The sequence below is a fragment of the Eumetopias jubatus genome, unplaced genomic scaffold, assembly GCF_037043125.1.
Source record: "Eumetopias jubatus isolate StellerSeaLion01/CBP00866 unplaced genomic scaffold, mEumJub1_p1.0 scaffold_12, whole genome shotgun sequence".
NCBI classification, from domain to species: Eukaryota; Metazoa; Chordata; class Mammalia; order Carnivora; family Otariidae; genus Eumetopias; species Eumetopias jubatus.
Window position 1 is genome coordinate 55,047,224 of NW_028274818.1, and position 22,182 is coordinate 55,069,405.

Here is a 22,182-nt window from a genome sequence, read left to right on the forward strand (position 1 = left end):
TATTTTCTACATTTAAAAACACCTTCCTGAGAAGGGTTCCACAGATTTCATTCATGATGATGAAGGTGCTTTTGCTCACACAGACACACACACACACACACACACACACACACACACTCACACATGGTAAGAACTAGCCTCGAGGCTATCCCTGACAAGGGTGCCTGATACGCCGGGACTGGAATTAGAAAGTCCTCCCAAATACACACCCACACTTGTTTTAAAGCTGGGGGCAAGGGAAGAATTCTGCTTCCAACTGCTTCTACAGGATTGCTGTTCCCTGAAGCCTGGTGGCATGCTGCCCCTGTATTCTGGCTGGCTGTTATTTGTCTGTCACTGCCACAGGGACAGAGGGACTGTGTCTTAGGAATGTCTGCATCCCCGGTTTCTAGCACAGTCCACGATACGGAAGCAGGTCTCAATAAAGTTTGCAGAGTAAATGGAAATATAAACTAGAAATGCATCCTTGTTGAAATAGACATGCATGTGATCATGTTGGGTGAAGTGGGCCCTGTGTGGACGTGTGTGCACAAAATAGGAGGGGATATAGGGACTATTGTAGGGATACGGGGTGCATAAAGTGAGACATTCTTTTTGAAAAGAAACTCCAAACAGACTTCTGGAATGTCATATTCTAAGACATTTTCTGGCTGTGTAAAAACAATTCCCCTGTGCATGGCCCCGCCCAGCCTCACATGACCACCTCTTGCTCCCCCCACACAGGGGTGGTTCCCCAGTGTATATAAAGCTCTGTGCAGCCAAGGCATGAGCCAGCCGGGCCACCCATCTGGACGCCTCACAGGGTGGGAGAGCTTTCCCGGGGAAGCCTTGCCCAGTCTCTGCCCTGAGGGCCTCTGTGCCCATCACTGCAGCAGCAGGCCCAAGATGCCAGTTGCCCAGCTGCTGCTTCTGACCTGTCTTGTATGGGGTTTGGAGGCCAGGACGGCCCAGCTCCGGAAGGCCAATGACCCGAGCGGCCGATGCCAGTATATCTTCAGTGTGGCCAGCCCCAGTGAGTCCAGCTGCCCCGAGGAGGGCCAGGCCACGCCAGCCATCCAGGACTTGCAGAGAGACAGCAGTGCCCAGCGGGCAGACCTGGAGTCCACCAAAGCCCGGCTTAGCTCCCTGGAAGGCATCCTCCACCAGCTGGCCTTGGGCCAGGCTGCTGGGCCCTCGCAGACCCACGAGGGGCTGCAGAGGGAGCTGGGCACCCTGAGAAGGGAGCGGGAACAGCTGGAGACCCAAAGCAGGGAGCTGGAGGTGGCCTACAGCAACCTCCTCCGCGACAAGTCAGCTCTGGAAGAAGAGAAGAGGCGACTGGGGGAAGAGAATGCAGATCTGGCCCAGAGGCTGGAAAGCAGAAGCCAGGAGGCAGCGAGGCTGAGAAAGGGCCAGTGTCCCCAGGACCACAGCTCCTCTCAGGATGTGCCACCAGGCTCCAGGGAAGGTAAGAATGTGGGGTGAGGGGCTCCCGAGTCCAGAAGGTGACATGGCTCATAGTGACCTGTTATGGGCGGCCCGGGCTTGCCTTTCCTTGCCCTCTCCTCTCGCCCTGAGACTGTCCATCTAGCACGAGGCAGACGAATGAAAAGCAACCACTCTCACATATTACTAGTCATTTAGCTCCTGAGAGTTCCGTTTGGGCTGGTGGTTCCGAGTTCTTGTGCCTCCCATGATGGCTCCCCCAGTCATAGCAAAGAGAGAAATATAAGGACCAGGTGAGACGTATGTGTATATGATCAGTAGAAAGTTGCCAACTATCCTGCCTAGAAAAGTACCCTTTTGTGAATCTTTGGAAATTGTGATTCCTACCTTTTGTTGTTAAAATGACCTCTATTTATGAGCTAGCAATACATTTATGAAACCATGATAGGTGGTAGGGTTTTTTTTTTTTTTTTTTTAATGTGCTGTCTTGGCAAAATAAAGAGGTGGCAACCCCTTTGTCGGGTTCCTCAGTATGTTGTTTGGGAAGTTTTCTTACTCTTTGCCCAATCCGAGAACCTCTGCTTTCAAGTCCCCAGGCCACTCCTTGAGGTGGCTCTTTCTAACTGAGACGCTCTTCAGTTCATCCTGGTCCCTGCTCGAAGGTGAGTCCATGCGAGCACACTGCAAGAGGGGGCACTCTGTCTCCATTATTCGGGAGGATGGTATTTGTGTCACTTTTTGTGAAATTGTGCTCCCAAATATTCCCTGTTTCATATTAGTTTTCCGATCAGGAGGAAACAAGTGAGCAAATCTGAATGGGGGACAGTTAGTCCAGACTCTTCAGAGATGTCAACATCATGAAAGAAAGGCGAGGGGGTGGGGCTTGTTCTAGGTTGTAGAAGGCTAAGGAGATGTGGTGGCCAAATGCGGTGCCCGGCTTTGGATTGGGTCTTACATCCAGGGGAGAAGAGCCACAGGGACAGGTTTGGAATCACTGAGGAAATTTGAAGATAGACTACTTTCTTAGGTCCTATTATTGATTAATGCTCAGTTTCTTGGCCGAGAGATGGTATCGTGGTTATGAAGCATATCCTTCTTCTAAGGAGGCACATACTCAAGTACTAGGGCATAAATTCTCAGAATGGCTGCAATTTACTTTCAAATGGTTCAACAAAAACTATAAATGTATCAAAAAGGGAAAACAAATGTGGCAAAATATTAACAAATGGTGAATCTCAGGGATGAGCACACGAGGGGGGGTGCTTTATTGTATGATTCTTTCAACTTTTCAAATGGTTTGGAAATCTTCAAAATAAAATGATTATTTTTTTAAAAGGGCTTTCTAGGGTCACCTGGGTGGCTCAAATGGTTAAGCATCCAGCTCTTGACCTCAGCTCAGGTCTTGATCTTAGGGTCATGAGTTCAAGCTCCACGTAGGGCTCTGTGCTGGGCATGGAGCCTACTTTAAAAAAAAAAAAAAAAAAAAGGCTTTCTACCTGAGAGGCAAAATCTGCATGTAAATGAGACCGAAAAAACCCAAGAGTCCATGCCAGGGTATGACCTTGGACAAGTCACTTAACCTCTGCACCTTGGTTTTTTATCTGTTACGTGGTAATGAAAATTCCTCCTGTGAATGATTTTTGTGGGGTTCAAACAAAATAACTCTCAAGTGTAAAGGATTTTTAAAAATCCTGTATTTTGGGGCACCTGGGTGGCTCAGTCGTTAAGCGTCTGCCTTCGGCTCAGGACATGGTCCCAGGGTCCTGGGATCGAGCCCCACATCGGGCTCCCCACTCTGCGGGAGGCCCTCTTCTCCCTCCCCCACTCACCCTGCTTGTGTTCCCTCTCTCGCTGTGTCTCTCTCTGTCAAATAAATAAAAATATCTTAAAAAAAAATCCTGTATTTCTATAGTTGGAAGAGACTTGATTCTAAATTTTACAACAAAGAAAAATAAGGTCTGAAGACACCAAGTGCCCCGGGTGGCACAATGATCGGTGGTGGCACGAAGACTTGTTGAACCTGAGTCTCTGAGTACAGATAAAAGAATCAGTGTTAATAGAAACATGATGAAGCATTACTTATTTCAGACTGTTAAGTGATGGAGTCATATTCTCAACCAAAACCCATGTGTGTGTGTGTGTGTGTGTGTGTGTGTGTGTGTGTGTGTGAAAACAGGCAATATTTTGGTTTTTTATTGCCCTGTGGTCATTTAACAAGACTTAGGGAATTTATTAGATGTGTTTTCTAATTTTACATTTCTTTTTCTTCTTTCCAGCTTGTCTACTTTTGAAATAAGGACAACAGCCCCTTAGACTGAACTCCAAGCTTGGAAAGTCTTTTTAGCAATTTTTTTTTCCATGAGCAGGAATTACATTAGTCCAGGAATGTACAGCTGCAGAAGCAGCCTGCAGAGCCTCTGAGCCACTGGCTTGTTTTGTGCAGATGTGGAAACTGAGGCCCAGAGCTGGTCCGTGGCCACCTAGTCAGCTAGTGGCAGAGCCAGAACCGAATTCTAATTCAGTCCCTCCCACCTGAGGTCCAGTGGCCCTTCAGGACCTTGAAGTGACCTCCAGTTTATAGAACCTAAAGATAAAAGACAGGACGTTTACCTTTATTTTACTATTATTATTATTATTAAAGATTTTATTTTAAATAATCTCTACACCCAACATGGGGCTCGAACTCACAACCCTGAGATCAAGAGTCACATGCTCCACCAACTGAGCCGGCTAGGCGCTCCAGGAAGGTTACGTTTAAACATCAGGGAAAGAAACGTTTTGAACAAAAGATGGGCTTCAAGGTCCTAGATCTGAGGGTAAAGGGCTTTCTGGGCGACTGGAATTCAAGTGTGGGTGTGCTTCGTGTAGGGGCAGCAAGAGCTGGGGGGGTTTGGGTGGAGGGAAGGGCTTAGTGAGGCTGCCTCCAGCAGAGGGAGGCCACAGAAGGTGGACTTTTTCTCACTCTGTCTGTCATTCACACCATCACCACAGCTGTCTTTATTGTGTAATTGTTACCTAGAGAAAGATCTCCTTAGAAACACAGAAATCACTTGTTGACGTGTGTGTTTGTGTGTGTGTATATGTGAGAGAATTGAGATAATATATGTATATATATATAATTTTGTAGTAATCGCTTTGTAGCAAAATGTCTGGAAACCTATTAAGCCCATGGGGCGCCTGGGTGTCTCAGTTGTTAAGTGTCTGCCTTCAGCTCAGGTCATGGTCCCAGGGTCCTGGGATCGAGCCCCACATCGGCTCCCTGCTCGGCAGGAAGCCTGCTCTCCCTCTCCCACTCCCCCTGCTTGTGTTCCCTCTCTTGCTGTCTCTCTGTCAAATAAATAAATAAAATCTTAAAAAAAAAAAACCTATTAAGCCCAAAGTAGAAAAATACAGATTACCAGATGATCTTATCAGAGTTGGTTATTAGTGTTGCAAGAGAAGCCTCCCTTTCCCTTTATCTGACCTCTACTTCAGATTGGTCCTCCCAGAGAACAGAGCCTGGGATGGGGGCTTGTGTGCAGTGGTATATGTGGGCAGGGAGCAGAAGCCAGGACAGAGGAGAGTGAGTCAGGGAAGGAAGGGGATCCAATAAGGAGTGGGGGGGCATTCTCCAGTGGAGCCCCACAGTGGGTGGTGGAAGCCTGAGCCCACCACGCCCTTCTGGGGAGCTGTGTAAAATGCAGCGGAGGAAGGAAGCATTCATTCATGCATCCGATACTCTGCTGGCCCAGGATCATCGCGCCAGAGGGTATATCCCACTTCCAGTTTGTGCAGATGTGGCACCAGGCTAGCTCTTGCAGAGAGTGAGAGAAGCTGGGTCAGCGCAGCTGAGGCAGGGTCCTGGCAGGGGACATTGGCACAAGGCAGGTGGCTACACAATGACTGGGTAAAGGTGGGCAGGATATGAAGGAAGAGCACCAGAGGTGTTCAGTGCAAGTGCTGCAGATAATAATCTCTTGTGGGGGTTGCTAGGCAGATTAGAAGTAACAGTGCCCGCACAGGGTGGGCATGCAGTAAGTGGATCATAACTCTGAAGGGTTTCTTTTGCTTGAGCTGCGCTACTGTTTTAAAATGTCATTTAATGATTAAAACATCAACACGTACATAGCATTTTTGTAACACACATTGATCCAAGAGACAGTACCTGGAGCAACACCCAAGACATTAGTCTGCTAGTCAATCTAGGTTAAGCTCTCTAGAATGTGTCTGCAAAGCAAAGGTAAGGGAGATAGGGCAGAGCATGCAGAAAATTTCCAAAATTTTGTAAGAGACATGAACTTTTCAACCACAGAAGGACTGAGTTTTAATAGAAACAAATAAAAGCTCTAAAAATATTTAGCTATTCGGTACAATACAGTCCTTAATATTTTCATAACCTTTTTGTTTTCACCCCCACAGAGTGAAATATGAGTGATTTTTAAACATTCCAGAGAAATTTTAATTTTGATACATTTTTATTGAGGACATTTCATTTATAGTTCGAGCCAAGAATACTGAGGCGCAGAGAGGTTGAGTAACTTGGCGGAAGTCACACACCTGGTACAGGGCAGGCCCGACCTGGAAAGCTATAAGTTGGGGCCCAGTCCAGGCTCGTTCACACAACTGCTTCCCAGCCTTTGGGCTGTGGGCATCCTCTCCCACAGGCTTCTGTCCTCATGCCAGACAGCTCTCCTCTGGGAGCCGACCATTGCCAGGTGCTCCTGGCTGAGACAACCAAGAAGCAGCCAGCGGACTTGTCATCCACCCATCCCGTCTGCCAGCTGAGAAGGGGCCGTGCAGTCATTCCGAAAGCCATTCCCTGACATTATGTTTCACTGTGGTTCTTGTTTACTCCAAAGACGGCACATGAGGTGAGGTTCCAGCAACCGCGAAGAAAGGCAGTGAGGGTGAGGCTGGGAGAGGGAGAGGCAGAGGGAGAGGGAGAGGCAGAGAGGAAGAGACCTGGAGAGGGAGGAAGAAAAGGACCCCCTGTGCAGAGCCGCGAGGGCCTCGGTGGCCCCAGGAAAGGAACTCTGCACGAGCCAGGCACCTGGCCCCTCTCCTTTGGCAGCTGGTCCCCGGGGGGCACGGCCTGGGAGCTGTGTGCGCACGCGCAGCAGTGCGCGGGAATCCGAGCTCGGCTCCAGGAGTGGGTCACCCCCCAAAGTTCTGAGCGGCAAGCTGGAGGCTTTTGGGAAGCCTCAGGTAGCCGTCTGCACCCAGTCAGGAGACAGAATCCACACGGCAAGTTAAGTCTTGCAAGTTATATATTAAAAATATAAAGAATGGAGTACGATGAAAGAGCAACTATGACATATAAATAAACTCCACACGGCACCCGGGCCGAGGGAAGGTCCCAGAGGAAGGACAAACTTGGAAGGGGGTCAGGCCTCACTGAGGAAGGGGAGGTGCAGCCCATCGGAAAGCGGAGAAGAGCTTCTCCAGGCTGGAGCTGGGACGACCACCTCCCGAGGGCGACCGGCAGCCTGCGGCGTGGGCACAGTGGAGGCAGGGACAGGCTGCGCGAGGGGGGCTTGCAGAGGAGGCCGGCTGAGCACGGGGTCCCTGTGCAGGGACTCTGGGTTCCGTGTTGACAGGGCTGTTGGAAAGGTTATGGCCAGGCTGAGGCTGCAAGGTCACAGAGGAACCACGTCTTGGACCCGTGGCTGGGGCAGGGCTCCACGCGATGTCCTCATGCTCACACTGCCAACCCAGTCCCCGGGGGCTGCTGCCGCGGACCTTCCTCCCACAATGTCCATCCAGCGCCCTCTACCGAGAAAGCTTGACATCGTGCCCACTTTACAGGAGAAATCCTTGTTTTTCGGAAAGCATCTAGGGAAGGATGCATTTGGCACCAAGGGGCAATTAATTTATAACTGACAAACTTCCCCCACCACAGGTTGGAAAGTTTTGCAACTGCCATGGCCTTGGCAGACTTGGCTCAAGTCCCAGTCCCACCACTAACTAACTGTGTGACCTTAGGCAAGTTACTTAACCTCTCTGAGCCTGCTTCCTCTTTGGCAAAATGAAGATAATATCGTCCACATCAGGACTGTTATGTGGAATAGAGGTGATAAGCACAGGACCTGAATCATAGGAGGCACTTAATAACTAATAATTAAATTAGTGGCAGACTGCAGTCCTAAAGCCTTTTTCTATTTCTTTAAAAGTTGTGAAGGTATCCAGATCACATAAATAATTTCTATGAAACTGCTTTGAAATGCGGAAAGAGCCATAAGTACCTGCTAATCGTGTCTTTTCACAAAGGATCTGTTTTCAGTACTTCAATATTTTAGTGATCTTCAGGGAAGTCACCCTGGAAAATGCTGGTCTGGGTTTGTTTTCCCCACTTGCTTTATCCCCTCTGTGGCTAAAGTGGGCATTTTTCTTAATTTTCTTCTCATTGATTTGCAGGTGTGTACCCTGACTTTTCTCAGTATATATCTATTTCTCAGTAAGTCACTAAGCTCCATGATCATCCTAGCCACATTCACAGAATAAAATAATGTGCATCAGGGGCGCAGAAGAAGGAGCTGGAACATGGGAGGCCCTTGTATGGCAACTGTGAGTCCCGGAGCTGAAGGGCAGGGAACTGGGCTGGGGCAAGGGAATCTTCTAGAAGCTTTGTAGAAATGCCACTGCAGTATTTCTCACCTCACATTGCCTAAAACTAGCTCCGGTATCCTGAGAATTAATAGAAACAACTAAAGCAGTTTGAATTATTTGGAGGAAAGGTACCAAGGAAAAGAAACAGCTCACCTCAGGAGTTTGCTCAATGACCTGCTTTTGAGAACTTGCCCTGCCAGGCGTTGCCACGTATTTGAGCCTCTGCCCAGTGTGGGAGGCTGGGCAGGCAAGGCAGGCGTGTGTTGCTCCTGATAGCCAGGGGTCGAGACTCTGTTATTATGTTTTAGGCCTAAGACAAGGCGTGGAGACGGGAGAGGCAGACCAAGAGGGTGAAGGCCTGTACTCCAGGAAGCAGGGATGGTTACAAACAGCTCTGCTCGCCCCTTGTAGGGGAGAGGGGTCCCTCACTCTTACCTTTTCCTGGCAGCATGGAAGAGCAGGGAATCTCGGGCACCCCGCCCCTGCCATGCCGACCACTGGTCAGCACCAATTCCCGGGAGAGGAGGACGGTGGCTCGTGAGGGTCCTCAGTTCGTCTAGGGAACCTCCATCTGACCTAGTGAATCAGCCTCTGCCCTGGGTACCTACCCCCTTAGGTCGAGGCAATCTTCAGAGTGAGGAGCAGAGGAGTCTTCTCGCCTCCACAGATTTTCAGGCAGACAGAAGGAGATTCAGGGAACGAAATGAATTTCCTAGGACCCTCCAGGAGCCATTTGGATTGTCCAAGGGGTCCTTATTCCCAGAGCAGCCTGGAATGAACCCATGTTACTCCTCAGTGAGAGGACTTTGCCAGACCATGAACTCCTCAAGGGGACCATGGACCAACTGTAATTATTCACCGTGTATCTCCACACCTTGCACAACTTTGCACCGGTAGGTGTCCCAGAGGGGCTGGCTATTTAGATGGGTGGACAACTCCCCAAGGCTGGGGAGACTGAAGACGTGCCATGTTCCTGGAGGTATTCCTGATCGCCCCTGGAGTTTGGGGCACACATCTAGAATGTCCTCAGTTGGTTACACATTTTGGCTTAAGGGTCTTAACTGCTCATGCAGCCCACTCGGGACTGAGGGACATCCCAGGGTGGGAGGACGCACCCCCTCCAGGGCTGTCACTCCTGGGGAGGCCAGTTAACGCCGGGCAGAGAGCACAGCAGCGGGCAGCCCCACGCAAGCCTGAGAGCTTCTTAGCTAGATAGGAAATGTTCTCTACCTCCTTCTAGTACTATGCGTTGAAGCTAAATACAGCAACTATAAGAGGCACCTGAGTCCAGACATGTGAAATTGTGAAAAAATGTGTGTGGCTTAAAACTGATGACATGTGTGTAGCCAGAGGGGTTAAGTGTTCCACTGTCAGCTTCTGTGCCTGCAAGGTTAAACTGAGTAAAGTGAAGCAAACACGTGATAGGAGACAGAAGGTCTTCCCGACCTTCTTGGCTGTGCGGGAGCCCAGCCCCAGGCACTGACTGCCCTCGGGGACCGTGACACAGGAATCCTGAGTGGGGAGCCAGGCCACTCAAGGGGCAGACAGCTGAGATGACCAGCAAGAGAAAAGGCCAATGTTTTAAGCATCTTTTTTATTCTGAGGGTTTGACGTCTGGGCCTCGCAGGGTTAGCTGATTCCTGGAGACCCTGTATGACTCACCTACCAGCACGCCTTTCACATGCACACCCACCGACCCATAGCCCGCACCCCGCCCCACCCCGCTCCACCCCCGCGTCCCGCCCCGCCTCCACGCCCCGCCTCCGTGGGCTCTGGCTCTCGCACTCAAGGCCACTGTCCACCTGCCCGACACCTCAGAGCGGGGGACCAGACAACTAGGGACAGCCCCATGCCCCTGAGCTTGCTGAAATTATTCACATTAGCCAATCCTAAGCCTGCTTACCCGGCCTCACCCGCTCCTTCCCACAGGAAAAACAATAAAGGTTCTTGCCCATGTTTCCCCTCCCTCCTGAGTGACCCTGGTGCTGACCCATGTGGCCCCTATGGCGTGGGTGTCCCTGCCCCTTGGGAGCAGTGAGTATAACAGACTATCTTCTCATTAGCTGTCAACTCCTGATCTGTTGGCCTCATCATACCTGAATCATAAACCTACATTTTAAAACAGCTAAGCCTGTTCCTCGTGACTTTTGCTTTTTCCTTGTATTCAAGGACTCCTGTATAAGCCTAATCCTAAACCGAAGTAGCGAAGTGTGACAAAGTGTGGTAACTTCATGTCTAACTGGTGTCCTCCACACCCCTTCCCTCAACGTGTGCAACCCCCACCCTCGCCTGCGAACTCTTGTAGGAAGCCCGCACACTCTGTCCTTGTCCAAAACTGGTCCCAGAAAGGGATCTGACAGACTATTTCATTTGAGCATGAAAAGCTGAATACGTTACCTCTCACAGGAACATTTGCATCATGACAGGGAAAAGAACCTTATGTCATGCAGGGAATCATTAATTGTTGAATTTCAGGCATCCCCGAAGATGGTGAAGACCTTCTTAATATCCCTGAATCACACCTCAACTGCTCATAAATTAGGGAATTATTTTAATTGTGTACAAGTTTACTTTATTTTATTTTGAATACCCTATTCTGTGCAAGACACATCGCTGTGCAATTTATTAGTTGTGAGCTTTTTGTTATGGGAATTTTTCAAACATTCACAAAAGTAGAGAGAACAACAAGAACCCCAGTGTACCCATCACCAAGTTCCAACAGTTGTCCACCAAATCCAATCTTGTTTTATCTCCACCCCAATGCTACATATTTATTATCTTTTTAAAAAATCTTTTTTTTAAGTTTTATTTAAGTTATCTCTACACCCATCTACACCCAACGTGGGGCTTGAACTCACAGCCCCAAGATCAAGAGTCACATGTTCTTCTGACTGAGCCAGCCAGACCCCTACATATTTATTGTCTTAAAACAAATCCCAAACCATCATATCTTTGGAAGTCTATTTAAATACCATCCTCAGCATAGTCATTGGGCCGTTTGTCCTCATACTACAAGTTTGTCTCTTTCTTTTAATATAGTTTCTAAATGGAATGTGGAGACTGTGAACTTCCAGGAACTGAAGTCAGAGTTAACTGAGGTTCCTGCTTCCCGAATCCTGAAGGAGAGTCCATCTGGCCATCCCGTGAATGAGGAGGGAGACGCTGGTATGAAGTTAAATTTCTTCCCTTTTGTACACACATGGTCTTTATCTGTGACTGTTCTGTGTTCAGAGTTGGTCAGCCCGTTTTGCGGGGAGGGCGGACCACTGGTCATCCCTGGCAGCGAGGCAGGGAAGGGGGAGAGGAAGAGTCCCTCTCTGCTTCCTTTCCAGAGCTCGCGGGCAGGATGTCGGCCTTTCCTAGCAAAGCCCTGTATCTCACTCACCACCCACTTGGGGATGGTGGGCTCAGCTGCGCTGCACTGGGGGAAGAGGAGAGAGAGGTTTATTTCACCCACTTGATTGCCACATAGAAATTTGTTACATTTTTTAGTAGATCCTTCATATCTTTCTTTATCTTAGGGCCAGATGGATGCACCATCTCAGCACATAGTCAGCACATACTCAGAAAGGTATCTTTTCTGAACTTGGGTACTGAGGAAAAAGTACAGGTGCCCCTCTCCAAAGTGTTCCCTGAAAGCCAGACTTAAGGCAGGCTGTGGTTTTCAGAAACTGTGACTATCCATGTTATTAACAATTATTCCCAGCTGAAGATCATACATGCAATGGGGATGTTTTGAAGTCTTCAAAATACAATTCCCTGAGACATGAGCAGCAAAGACTCCCCACCTTCTACAAAGAAAGTGAAAAAAAAAAAAAAAGCACAGAGATCTGTTGTGTTTATTTCAGCTAAATCTAAATTTTCAACCATCTCTTCATTACATTTTTAAAAATTATGTTCGGGTTTTATTGTATTAAAATGGTGCCTTTATATGGCCCATCAGTTTGGTCTTGAAGAACTTTGTTTTACAGAGTTTCTTATAATGACTAGATTTTTGTTTCATTTTTATTTTTTAAAAGATTTTATTTATCTATTTGAGAGAGGGAGAGCACGCACAAGTGGGGAGGAAGGGGCAGAAGGAGACGGAGAAGCAGACTCCCTGCTGAGGGAGCCCAACTCGGGGCTCGATCCCAGAGTCCTGAGATCATGACCTGAGCGCAAGGCAGACACCCAACCGACTGAGCCACCCAGGCGCCCCTGTTTCATTTTAAAAAATGAAGCAAATCAGACATGAAAGTCATAAAAAGTAGTATAATGGACACCTGTGAGTTCCTGCCTGCTTCAATCAAATATTAGAAATACAGTTTGAAGTCTTCTGTGCAGCCTTCCTCTTTACAACTGATACTGAAAAGGGGAAGTTCAATTCATATAACATGTTGATCACATAATACGTCCTGGGCATTTACTCTCTACCAAGTACATAACATGTATAATTCCAGTTAACATTTACAACATCCCTACTACCCCAAAACACTATCCCCCTTTACCAATGACCAAGCCAAGGTCGAAGGGGCTGAGGGACCTGAACGTCACCCAGCCAGCGGAGGGCAGAGCCTGACCTTAACCCCAGACGCTCTGTCTCCGGGGTTCTGGCTTTCGCCGGCTCTGCCACGTGGCCACAGGGCGGAAAGATGGTGGAAAGCGTTCTGGGGTTATGCGTGTCTTTAATTCCTCCAGGATGCGGAGAACTGGTTTGGGTAGGAGAGCCGCTCACCCTGAGGAGAGCTGAAACGATCGCGGGCAAGTACGGCGTGTGGATGAGAGACCCGAAGCCCGCCTACCCGCACACCCGGGAGACCACGTGGAGAATCGACACGGTGGGCACGGACATCCGGCAGGTGTTCGAGTACGACGGCGTCCCGCAGTTCCTGCAGGGCTACCCGTCCAAGGTGCACGTGCTGCCGCGGCCACTCGAGAGCACAGGCGCCGTGGTCTACCGGGGCAGCCTCTACTTCCAGGGCGCCGAGTCCAGAACGCTGGTGCGCTACGAGCTGACCACCGAGGCCGTGAAGGCTGAGAAGGAGCTGCCCGGGGCCGGCTACCACGGGCAGTTCCCCTATTCATGGGGCGGCTACACGGACATCGACCTGGCTGTGGACGAGACAGGGCTCTGGGTCATCTACAGCACACAGGGGGCCAAAGGCGCCATCGTCCTCTCCAGACTGAACCCAGAGAGCCTGGCCCTTGAACAGACCTGGGAGACTAACATCCGGAAGCAGTCAGTGGCCAACGCCTTCCTCATCTGCGGCCGCCTGTACACTGTCAGCAGCTACTCGGCGCGGGATGCCACGGTCAACTTCACCTACGACCCGGCCACGGGGCGCAGCAAGGCCCTGAGCGTCCCCTTCAAGAACCGCTACAAGTACAGCAGCATGGTGGACTACAACCCCCTGGAGAAGAAGCTCTTCGCCTGGGACAACTTCAACATGGTCACCTATGACATCAGGCTCTCCAGGGTGTGAAGAGCCTCTGGCATCAGGAAAGGCAGCAGGACACGATGGTTAGGGCTCCTGAGGGCAGAGCCCTCCCGCCAAAGCCCCTGCAGCTTTTCTCTGCTTTCTCAGCTTTCATTATTCACCCAGAAGAATGTGGGGTCCCCAGGTCTGCCTGTGTGGGACTAGCAGTCGGGAGAGTTAGACGGCGTCACGGCCGATGGGCTCCTGTCTGGTCAGCTCTTAAATTTAGGGCTCTGTAACCGAAATAGTGCAAGTTCTGCGGTGATCTGGGGCCAAAGTTATAAGGCATAGTAGTATCTTCATGGAAACCACAAGACTTTTTATAAAAGGCCCTCACTGGCTAAAAATGGTGTGTGTGGAGAAGAGCTCGGGTAAAACAGCTTGCCCCACGTGGCACCCAGGGTCGTCCCCTGCATGCTGGGGACATGGTCACCCCACGCCACAGTTAGAAGAAGAGGAGCAGCTCCTGTGGCCTCCGTCTGTATGGTGGGCTTCTAATGCTTCACGTAGCGTCCAGTGGGGCATAGCGTTTGCCCTGTGAAATAAAACCATCTTACATACTATCCTCCTTGAACTTTGTGGGCTACTTTGCTTACGAGAAGAGTACTGATTCTGGCCATCAGATAATTCCTTTGGGTTGGGAGCTGTGATTGCAGGACGCTAACAGTGTGGGTGTGTGTGTGTGTGTGTGTGTGTGTGTGTGTGTGTGTGTGTGTGTGTGTGTGTGTGTGTGTGGTGTGTGTGACTGAGAGGCCTGCACCCAGTTTTGCGGTGCTGCCCAGGATGACCCCAGGCCAACAGTGGAAGCCACCCCTCTGCACCCCCAACTCCTGGTGCTCTTGGTTCTTCCCAAACCATCTTATCTTTCCCCAACTCACCCTCTCTTCACCCTGGCTGCGTGTTGGTTCTTTCTGGTTGTCCTGGGCTTGAGTTCCATAAACTACAACTCCAGGTGAGTGGACCTGACCCCACTGGTTTTTAGTAACTGGACTTGCTATCTTGAGGTGCCCCCGTCCCTAGCAGAACACTTTGTCTTGCCAATTCAGCTTGGACTCTGTCCCATGAGCATGTTTTCAGTCTGTTCAGGTTTCTTGTCTTCCCGGGGCTCCTCCAGGTGACATCTGTGCTTGAGAGAAGCCAGGGCCCTCGGGCGAGGAGAGAGAGGTGTCCAGGCCTGAGATTCTTCCCACACCTGGTCTCAGTCACCAGTGCAGCCTCCAGCATTTGCTGCTGACACGCTCGTCTCCACATCCGGTTCCGGCTTGGGTGACCTCTGCGTCCTGGAGGCCAGCTCCAGCAGGCTGCTGCTTTTCCCTAGCCTGTTCTGTGTGCCCTCAGGAGCTCGTGTGCCCACAGGAAACTCGGGGTGCTCCGGCCCTCTCTCCTAGATCGGTCTTGGGTCCCTTCCACTCCTCTGCTGGTGTGGGGGCAACTTCCCTTAGAACCTCACCACCTACACAGGGTTCACCTGGAAGCAAGAACAAGTAGCTTCTACCTTCTCATGCCCCAAACCATTTGTGACACAAAGGCCTGATAAGAATTCTCTAGAATCTAAGCTCTCTTTTTCTCTCCTTTTCCCTGGTTTCCCCCAGACTTCATGCAGACTGCAGGGAGGCCACAGTCGAGCCCTTCTCCTGTTTTCTTCTCAAATCTTGTTCACGGGACCAGGGCTCAGTGTTTTGATTTCCAAGAGAACCAGCACTTCAACCTCAAAACCTTGACTTTAAAGACAAATCTCTGTATCATGAGTTCTGAAAAAGTGTACTTCAGAAAGCAAAACTCCAAACATAACGTTTCTTCCCCTCTGAGAGTTATCCTCATAGAGGCTACATGCGCCAAGCGTTAGCCTGAAGAGGCTGAGATGTCTCTCCACAGGTGTATTCATCTGCTCAGGCCACCATAACAAAGGGCATGGATGGGGTGGCTAAAACAACGGAAATTTATTCTCTCGCACTTCTGGAGGCTACAAGTCTGAGATCGAGGTGTCAGCAGGGTTGTGTCTTCTGAGGCCTCCCTTCTTGGCTTGTAGAGGACTGTCTCCTCCCTGAGTCTCCGCCCGGTCCTCCTTCTGTGTGCGTCTGTTCCCTAATTTCCTCTTTTTTAAGAACAGCAGTCAAATTGGATTAGGGCCCACCCCCAGTGACCCAATTTTACTGCAGTTACCTCTTTAAAGGTCCTATCTCCAAAGACGGTCACCTTCTGAGGTACTAGAGGTTAAAACTTCGACATACGAATCTGGGTGGCAGGGACGCCATTCAGTCCGTACCAGCTGGATATCACCTTTGCACCCCACTGAGAGTAGGCTCTGAAAGACTAGAAGCCCCAGAAGTGGGAATGCATGAGCTCATTCACCCTCCTGAGCACCTGTAGCTATCAGGCGTTCGAATGAGAAGTGCAAGGTGAGGAGACAGCTTTGGGTGAGTAGGCAGGCCGTCACAGCTCACAAGCGGGTGAGGCGAATCCTCACACAGACCAGCCCATGGCTCCTTTTCTTTTCCTCTGTCAGCTTCTGCCTCTGGCTTTGGGATGGAAGAGGGGAGTGAACGAAGGAGGGAAGAAGGAAATCTTTCTGCACTTGGCTTCCAGGATATTAAGACTCCCCCTACATCACTGATGGCTCCTTTTGGTTTCTCTAGCTGGTTCCTCTTTTCAGCCTGTGTTAGTCAGGGTTCTCCAGTAAGAGGTGTAGATATAGATATGAAAAGGGATTTAGTAGGAGGAACTGGCTCATGCCAATTGTAGAAGCTGAGAAGCCCCATGATCTGCTTTCTGGAAGCTGGAGACCCAGTAGTCTGGTGGCATAATTCAGTCCGAGTCCAAGGGCTTGAGAACTGGGGGGAGCTGTTGGCATAAACCCCAGTGTAGGGGCAGGGAACACAGATGTCCCTGCTCAAGCAGGCAAGCAGGAGGCAGAGGGGGTGAACTCCTCCTTCCTCCAGCTTTTTTCTCTATTTAGGCCCCATGTGGATTGAACGATGCCCACCCACACTGGGAAAGGCAGTCTACTTTACTGAGTCCTCAGATTGAAAGGCTAATTTCATCCGGAGACACCCTCACATCACACCCACAAAACGGTGTTTCATCCGGGCACCCCTGGGGCCAGTCAATTTGACACACAAAACTCATGATCACATCACCTCAACCTCTTTTGTTTTTAAGATTTTATTTATTTATTTGAGAGAGAGAAAAAAAGAGGGGATGAGCAGGAGGAAGGGCAGAGGGAGAAGCAGACAACCCGCTGAGCAGGGAGCCCGACGTGGGGCTTGATCCCAGGACCCTGAGATCACGACCTGAGCTGAAGGCAGACGCTTAACCAACTGAGCCACCCAGGCATCCCTAGCCTCAACCTCTTAAGGTTAAAGTGCTTCAGGGCTCAACGGTTTCCTCTTTACCGGCTCATTCTTCTGGTCTCACCTAGCATTGTGGCTCTGAATGCTGCATCTATGTTGATAACCCCCAAATTTATACCTCCAGCCCACATCTTACTCCTAAACTCCAGATTCATATATTTATTTGCACACTTGACCTTTCCACTTAAATGTCTCTTAGGCGGGGGCACCTGACTGGCTCTGTTAGTGGAATGTGCAACTCTTGATCTCATGGTTGTGAGTTTGAGCTCCACGTTGGGTGTAGAGATTACTTAAAAATAAAATCTTAAAAAAATGTCTATGAGGCATATCCAATCAGCAAAACTAGAATTTCTGAGTTTCTCTGCCTCATCCCGGTCATACCTGCCAAATCTGCTCTTCTTGGAGCTGGTAGAAACTCCATTCCTCTAGTTGCTCAGGCCAAAATTGGAGTCATCCTTCACTCCTTGCTCTCAAACCCCACATCCAATCCATCAGAAACTCTTGTTGGTTCCATCTTCAAGTACATCTGTGCAGAATCTGACCACATTTCTCACCTCGCCAACGGCTCTTTGCTCAGATTCCCGTTGTCTTTTTCCTGGATTGCTACACGGCCTCTGAAGTACTTCTGCTCCTTGCCCCCACAGCCTATTCACCATCGCGGCCAGAATGTCTCCCTTAAAATACAAGCCAGAACGTGCCTCTCTGCTCCAGAAAACCCCACATGGCCTCCCATCTCAAAGTCAGAGTACTTACAAAGTCCCCCACGATGTTTCCCCCACCCCTGTGACTTCGACTTTTACTCATGTCCCTGACTCCTTCTACTCCAGCCGGGCCACATGGGTCTGCTCACCCTCCTCTGAAGGCTCCAGGCACACTCTTGTCTTGAGCTCTTTGTGCTAACTCTTCCCTCTGCCCCAGATGTCCACACACCTAACTTCCTCTTGAGTCTTTACTCAATTGTCACCTTCCTAGGAGGCCGACCCAGACCACTGGGACTATTTAAATTTGCAGGTGACGCGCTGTTTCGTCAGCAACTTCCAACCTTCCTGACCCTGTCTGATTATTTCAGAATTTCCTTTCCATTACATTTATTGTCTCCTGACATACGGTATAATCCACTGATTTTAAATTGTCTATACTTTTCATCACACTTCCCTCTCTGGAATGTTGTGGAAGGTCATTGAGAAGACATGACCGCCAGTTGACATGTGAGCTGGATGCTGGCAACTGGAGGCTCCTCACCTCCTCCCCTGTCCTTGGATGTGGGTTCCCCTTGCCTTTCCTGCCCCCAGAGGCTGAGAGAGTGATGTGGTGTTAAGAACACCTGCACCATTCACATGACTGAACCCAGTTAAGGGCTCCTTATCAACTTTTAAGATGTGGTGGGTGGGTGTGGGGATTCACTCACCTTGCTGCAGCCCAAGACAAGGCTTGTGTGGAAGTTCCCTCGCTTATTAAGCCTGGGACCTACCAACGGGGAGTGGCTTGTTTCCTCCTTCAGTCTCTCCCTGCCTTTTGAGTGCAGGGGCCAGTTTCAGATCACACCCAGGAAGCTCCCAAGGGACTCATGAGGCAACACCTGGCGAGCCAGCCTGGAGACAGAGGACATGGGGCCCTGGGAATGAGGCATCTGCGGGGGAGATCCCGGGTTGCCACCGGCCTCTGTATGTGTGTGTGTAGTGGGGGTGGTTGCGGGTCCTGGTTTGTCAGATGCTTGTGGACTGCCATGTAAGTACGGGGACACCCCCCAAAACACGGCTGATATAAAGGGCTTATTTGAGAAAGTGAGCATCGCTCCCTGCAGCAAAGCCCAGAAACAAACGGGTGGCGCAGTGGGCTGGCCTCTCCTGTGGGCAGTTCGGAGGGTGACTGATGCCCAACTAGAGGCTGAGCTTGAGTTAGGAAGTTGGAAGAGCTGAGGTTAAAGAAGAGCATGGGAGCGTCTGCTGGCTCACAGATGGATGAGGGAGCAGGAGAATAAGCTAGAGAGGCCTTAGCAGATCGCTCTGCAAAGCTAACAGCTGGGCACTTGAGACAAAGCCTGGTTAGGACACGAGGAGGTGGGATCTCTGGGAAAGTGATGAGAATGAAGAGGAAACGGACAAAATGCCCCATGCTGTCTGACCCCTAAAACAAAGGAAAATTTTAAACAGCCATTTCCCCCAAGGTCCTAGGAGAAAACTTGCATTCTTTCTCTGCCCCTTGGGGTTGTAAATCTTGTCATGTCTTTGAAATGCACAGCCCCCAGGAAATAACCAAAACATGGCCCAGAGACTGGAGAAAAAAAAAAGGAGGGAGTAGAGGCTTAATAGAATGCAGACTCCCTTGCCCCAAATCTAGCCCACGAGCTCCATAGATCACAAGTGTCAGTGAAGAGCCATGTGAGTGGGTACCTGACTCCTGGTTGGAGTTTTGGAACAAAAGCTGAATGGATACAGAAAGTTATGGAAGGTTTGTGGGAAAGGAATATTCAGAAAGGAATTTTATGTGTCATCAAGTTAAGACGGGAATGGATTTATGCACTTTTTTTTAAAGAAAAGTTTTAATATCCAACAAACACTGGTGAAAAAATAGAATTTGTTTTTCTGTTAAGAGGAATAAGTTTTCTTATATTATTGGTTTTTTTGTAATAAGAAATGGTAAGGTTTTTCTTTACCTTTAATGTCATCTGCCTAGAAAACAGAGATTCTGTCTTGTCTTTTATCAGGTCTTTGATTACTTAAGAAACAGAGTCTTCTCTATTACAAGAGCTATGTTTTTTTTATAACTATGTAACTTTTTGTATACACAAAATTTCATGGGAAAAACTGTCAAATAAGAAGTGATGCTAAACTCTAAGCTATAGTTGTATGAAATTTCCAAAATCCAGTATGTCCTGGTATAATGATATCAGTATTATTTTAAAATGTACGTCACAGAAATGACCAAATTTCCTTGTCGACTACATGATACTGATTTTTTCCCTTGTCGACTACATGATACTGAACTCTCATCGGATCTTTAACCATGGCCATTTTTAAAGTCTTTTGTCATTTGCAGACAGTTACTATTTTACTCTGATGCTTTGGGGGGGTGGGTAGTATTCCTGTGAAAGTGCTTTATCCTCAAGGAAATTCAATAAAAAGTACTTTGATGGGTTTCTGATAACTAAGATCAATTGGCCTCATGTGGGAGGGAGAAAATAAGCCTTTCAAGGGCTCCCCCAAGACCACCTGCACAGCCTGAGACCGTCCCTGTTGTCCTTCCCCAGAGAAAACTAGGCCCATTACATTGATGATGTAATGCTGACCTGTGAAGGTTGGCCTCTGCCGGGGGACACTCTGCAGGCTTTGCTGGGACATCTGTTTTGTGTTGTTGTTGTTGTTGTTTTGGTAGTCTCCACACCTAACATGGGGCTCAAACTCATGACCCCAAGATCAAGAGTCACATGCTCTAACAACTGAAACTGCCGGCCGTCCCTGCTGGAGCATCTGTGGGGAAGGGGATGGGCAGTGAACCCACAGAAAATCCAAGGCCCAGGCACTGCCATAAGGTTTCGGGAGTTGTCTGGTCAGATAGACTCGGGTTGTCCCACACGCTGTGATCCATGTGGTACACGCTTATCCGATTGCTAAGAATGTGAAAGAGGTGCACATCTTTGTAGGGATTTTGGAGTCTGGAGGACTTTTATTCCCCACCTGGCACAGAGCCTCTGACCCTTACACTGTCTGGTCAAGAAAGGGCACACGTGGACAGGGGTCAGAGCAACAAGCCGCCTTTGAGAAAGCAAAACTATGAGTGAAGCGGATCAAAGCTCTGGGCGTCTCCCAAGCAGGGCTGCCAATGAGTTAGATGTGTCTGGGACTCCAGAAGGTATGGGCTGGGCACTGTGACAGAAAAAACACCCAAGGAGAGAGCACCCCTGGGATATGGTTCTCAGCTCCGAAAGGGGCCAGAAGCCCAACATACCCGAGTAGAGCACCAGCTTCTAGCAGGTGCACACAGCACTCCTCCGGGTAGAGCCTTTCACACAGCACCTGAGGGCTGAGCTCAGAGCCACGGTCTGGCTAGTGATCACTCATGAGCCCTGGCCGTTAACCTTTTGCACTGATGACCCCGACAGTGGGAAGCCAAGGGATGGATGATCATGAGTACGGCTTTGTGGGGTCAGGATATGCGGCAACACATCTGGGGGCATCTGCAAGAGCTTGAGGCAGTCCTCGCTGTCCTCCATGTCCAGGCTCATGAGGCGCTGACACCCCAGGCAGCTCGGAAGCTGATGTCCTAGCTGGGTAAGAGCCCTAACTACTGCCTCTTCAGTAGATATGGTGGGTTGGGCGCACAGAACAAGTGGCACCGCAGTGCCCAAGGTAGATGGCGGATTGGCAAGAATGCTGGCTTGCCCTTGAAGTACAGTGACACAGTCAATGCAGTAACCGCATGTCCGTGTGTTCTTGACGATGCCCAAGGTAACCACCAAAGAGTCTGGGGCCATCCACCAGAGTTCCCAGCCCATGAGAGACTGGCAAGTTGGTCCTGTTGGCCCATCCTTCTGAGTGAGGGCTTTTAATATGTCTGGGTTTGTGGACCTTGCGTGTGGCCTTGCACCAGCTTGCCCCTGTTGCCACGCAAACCAAGCTGCCAGCATTAGCAGGGAAGAAAAACGACTGTCGATAGATGCCCTCATCAGCGAGACAGCCATCGGGGGCCATGTTTCAAAAATCATGACATGCTAGACTGGGCAATAGAACATGATGTTGAACAGAGGTTCCATCTCCCCTATAACACACAAGCAGCAGGGCTGGTAGAAAGAAAACATGGAATATTAAAGGAGCAGATCAAGTTAGTAACAATGGTGGGGGGGACTAAAGTTCTGTCCCAGTCTTGCACACGCTTGAATGATCAACCATAGGGCCTGTTGCCCAGATGCTAGCCCGGGGAGGCACCCGCCGCTGTAAAGGTACGGAAGTCGTGGGAGACGGCCAGTACCCCAACTCTCACCAGGTGTGACTGCACTGTGTGCTGAGAACACCAAGCCCCATCACGTCCGGGAAAGGAGTTACCTACTGAAATGGGATATCCCGCTGGGATGGATGAGTTACTTGGCACTGCTGGGTGATGGGAAGTACCTGATCTCCACTGGGATCTGTGGTCAAGGCCTGTTGAAATGCACCACTGAGGGCGCCTGGGTGGCTCAGTCGTTAAGCATCTGCCTTCGGCTCAGGTCATGATTCCGGGGTCCTGGGATCGAGTCCCGCATGGGGCTCCTTGCTTAGTGGGGAGCCTGCTTCTCCCTCTGTCTGCCACTCCCCCTGCTTGTGCTCTCTCTCTCTCTCTGACGGATAAATAAATAAAATCTTAAAAAGAATAAATTGCTAGAAAAAATA

At 49.7% G+C, this 22,182-nt stretch overlaps 1 protein-coding gene across 1 annotated transcript; it reads left to right on the forward strand.

Annotated features, from left to right (window-relative positions):
• Window positions 1–885: 885 nt before the first annotated feature.
• Window positions 886–13,472, forward strand: MYOC (myocilin). The gene is made up of 3 exons (XM_028096967.2): window positions 886–1,447; window positions 11,050–11,175; window positions 12,688–13,472. The coding sequence occupies exons 1-3, from the start codon at window positions 886–888 to the stop codon at window positions 13,470–13,472; spliced, it is 1,473 nt and encodes a 490-aa protein (XP_027952768.1).
• Window positions 13,473–22,182: the final 8,710 nt, after the last annotated feature.

Coding starts and splice junctions, on each gene's coding strand:
- MYOC (XM_028096967.2), top strand. CDS start 886: ATGCCAGTTGCCCAGCTGCTGCTTCTGACCTGTCTTGTATGGGGTTTG. Junction 1,448..11,049: donor GCCACCAGGCTCCAGGGAAG/GTAAGAATGTGG, acceptor CTTTTAATATAG/TTTCTAAATGGAATGTGGAG. Junction 11,176..12,687: donor GAATGAGGAGGGAGACGCTG/GTATGAAGTTAA, acceptor TAATTCCTCCAG/GATGCGGAGAACTGGTTTGG.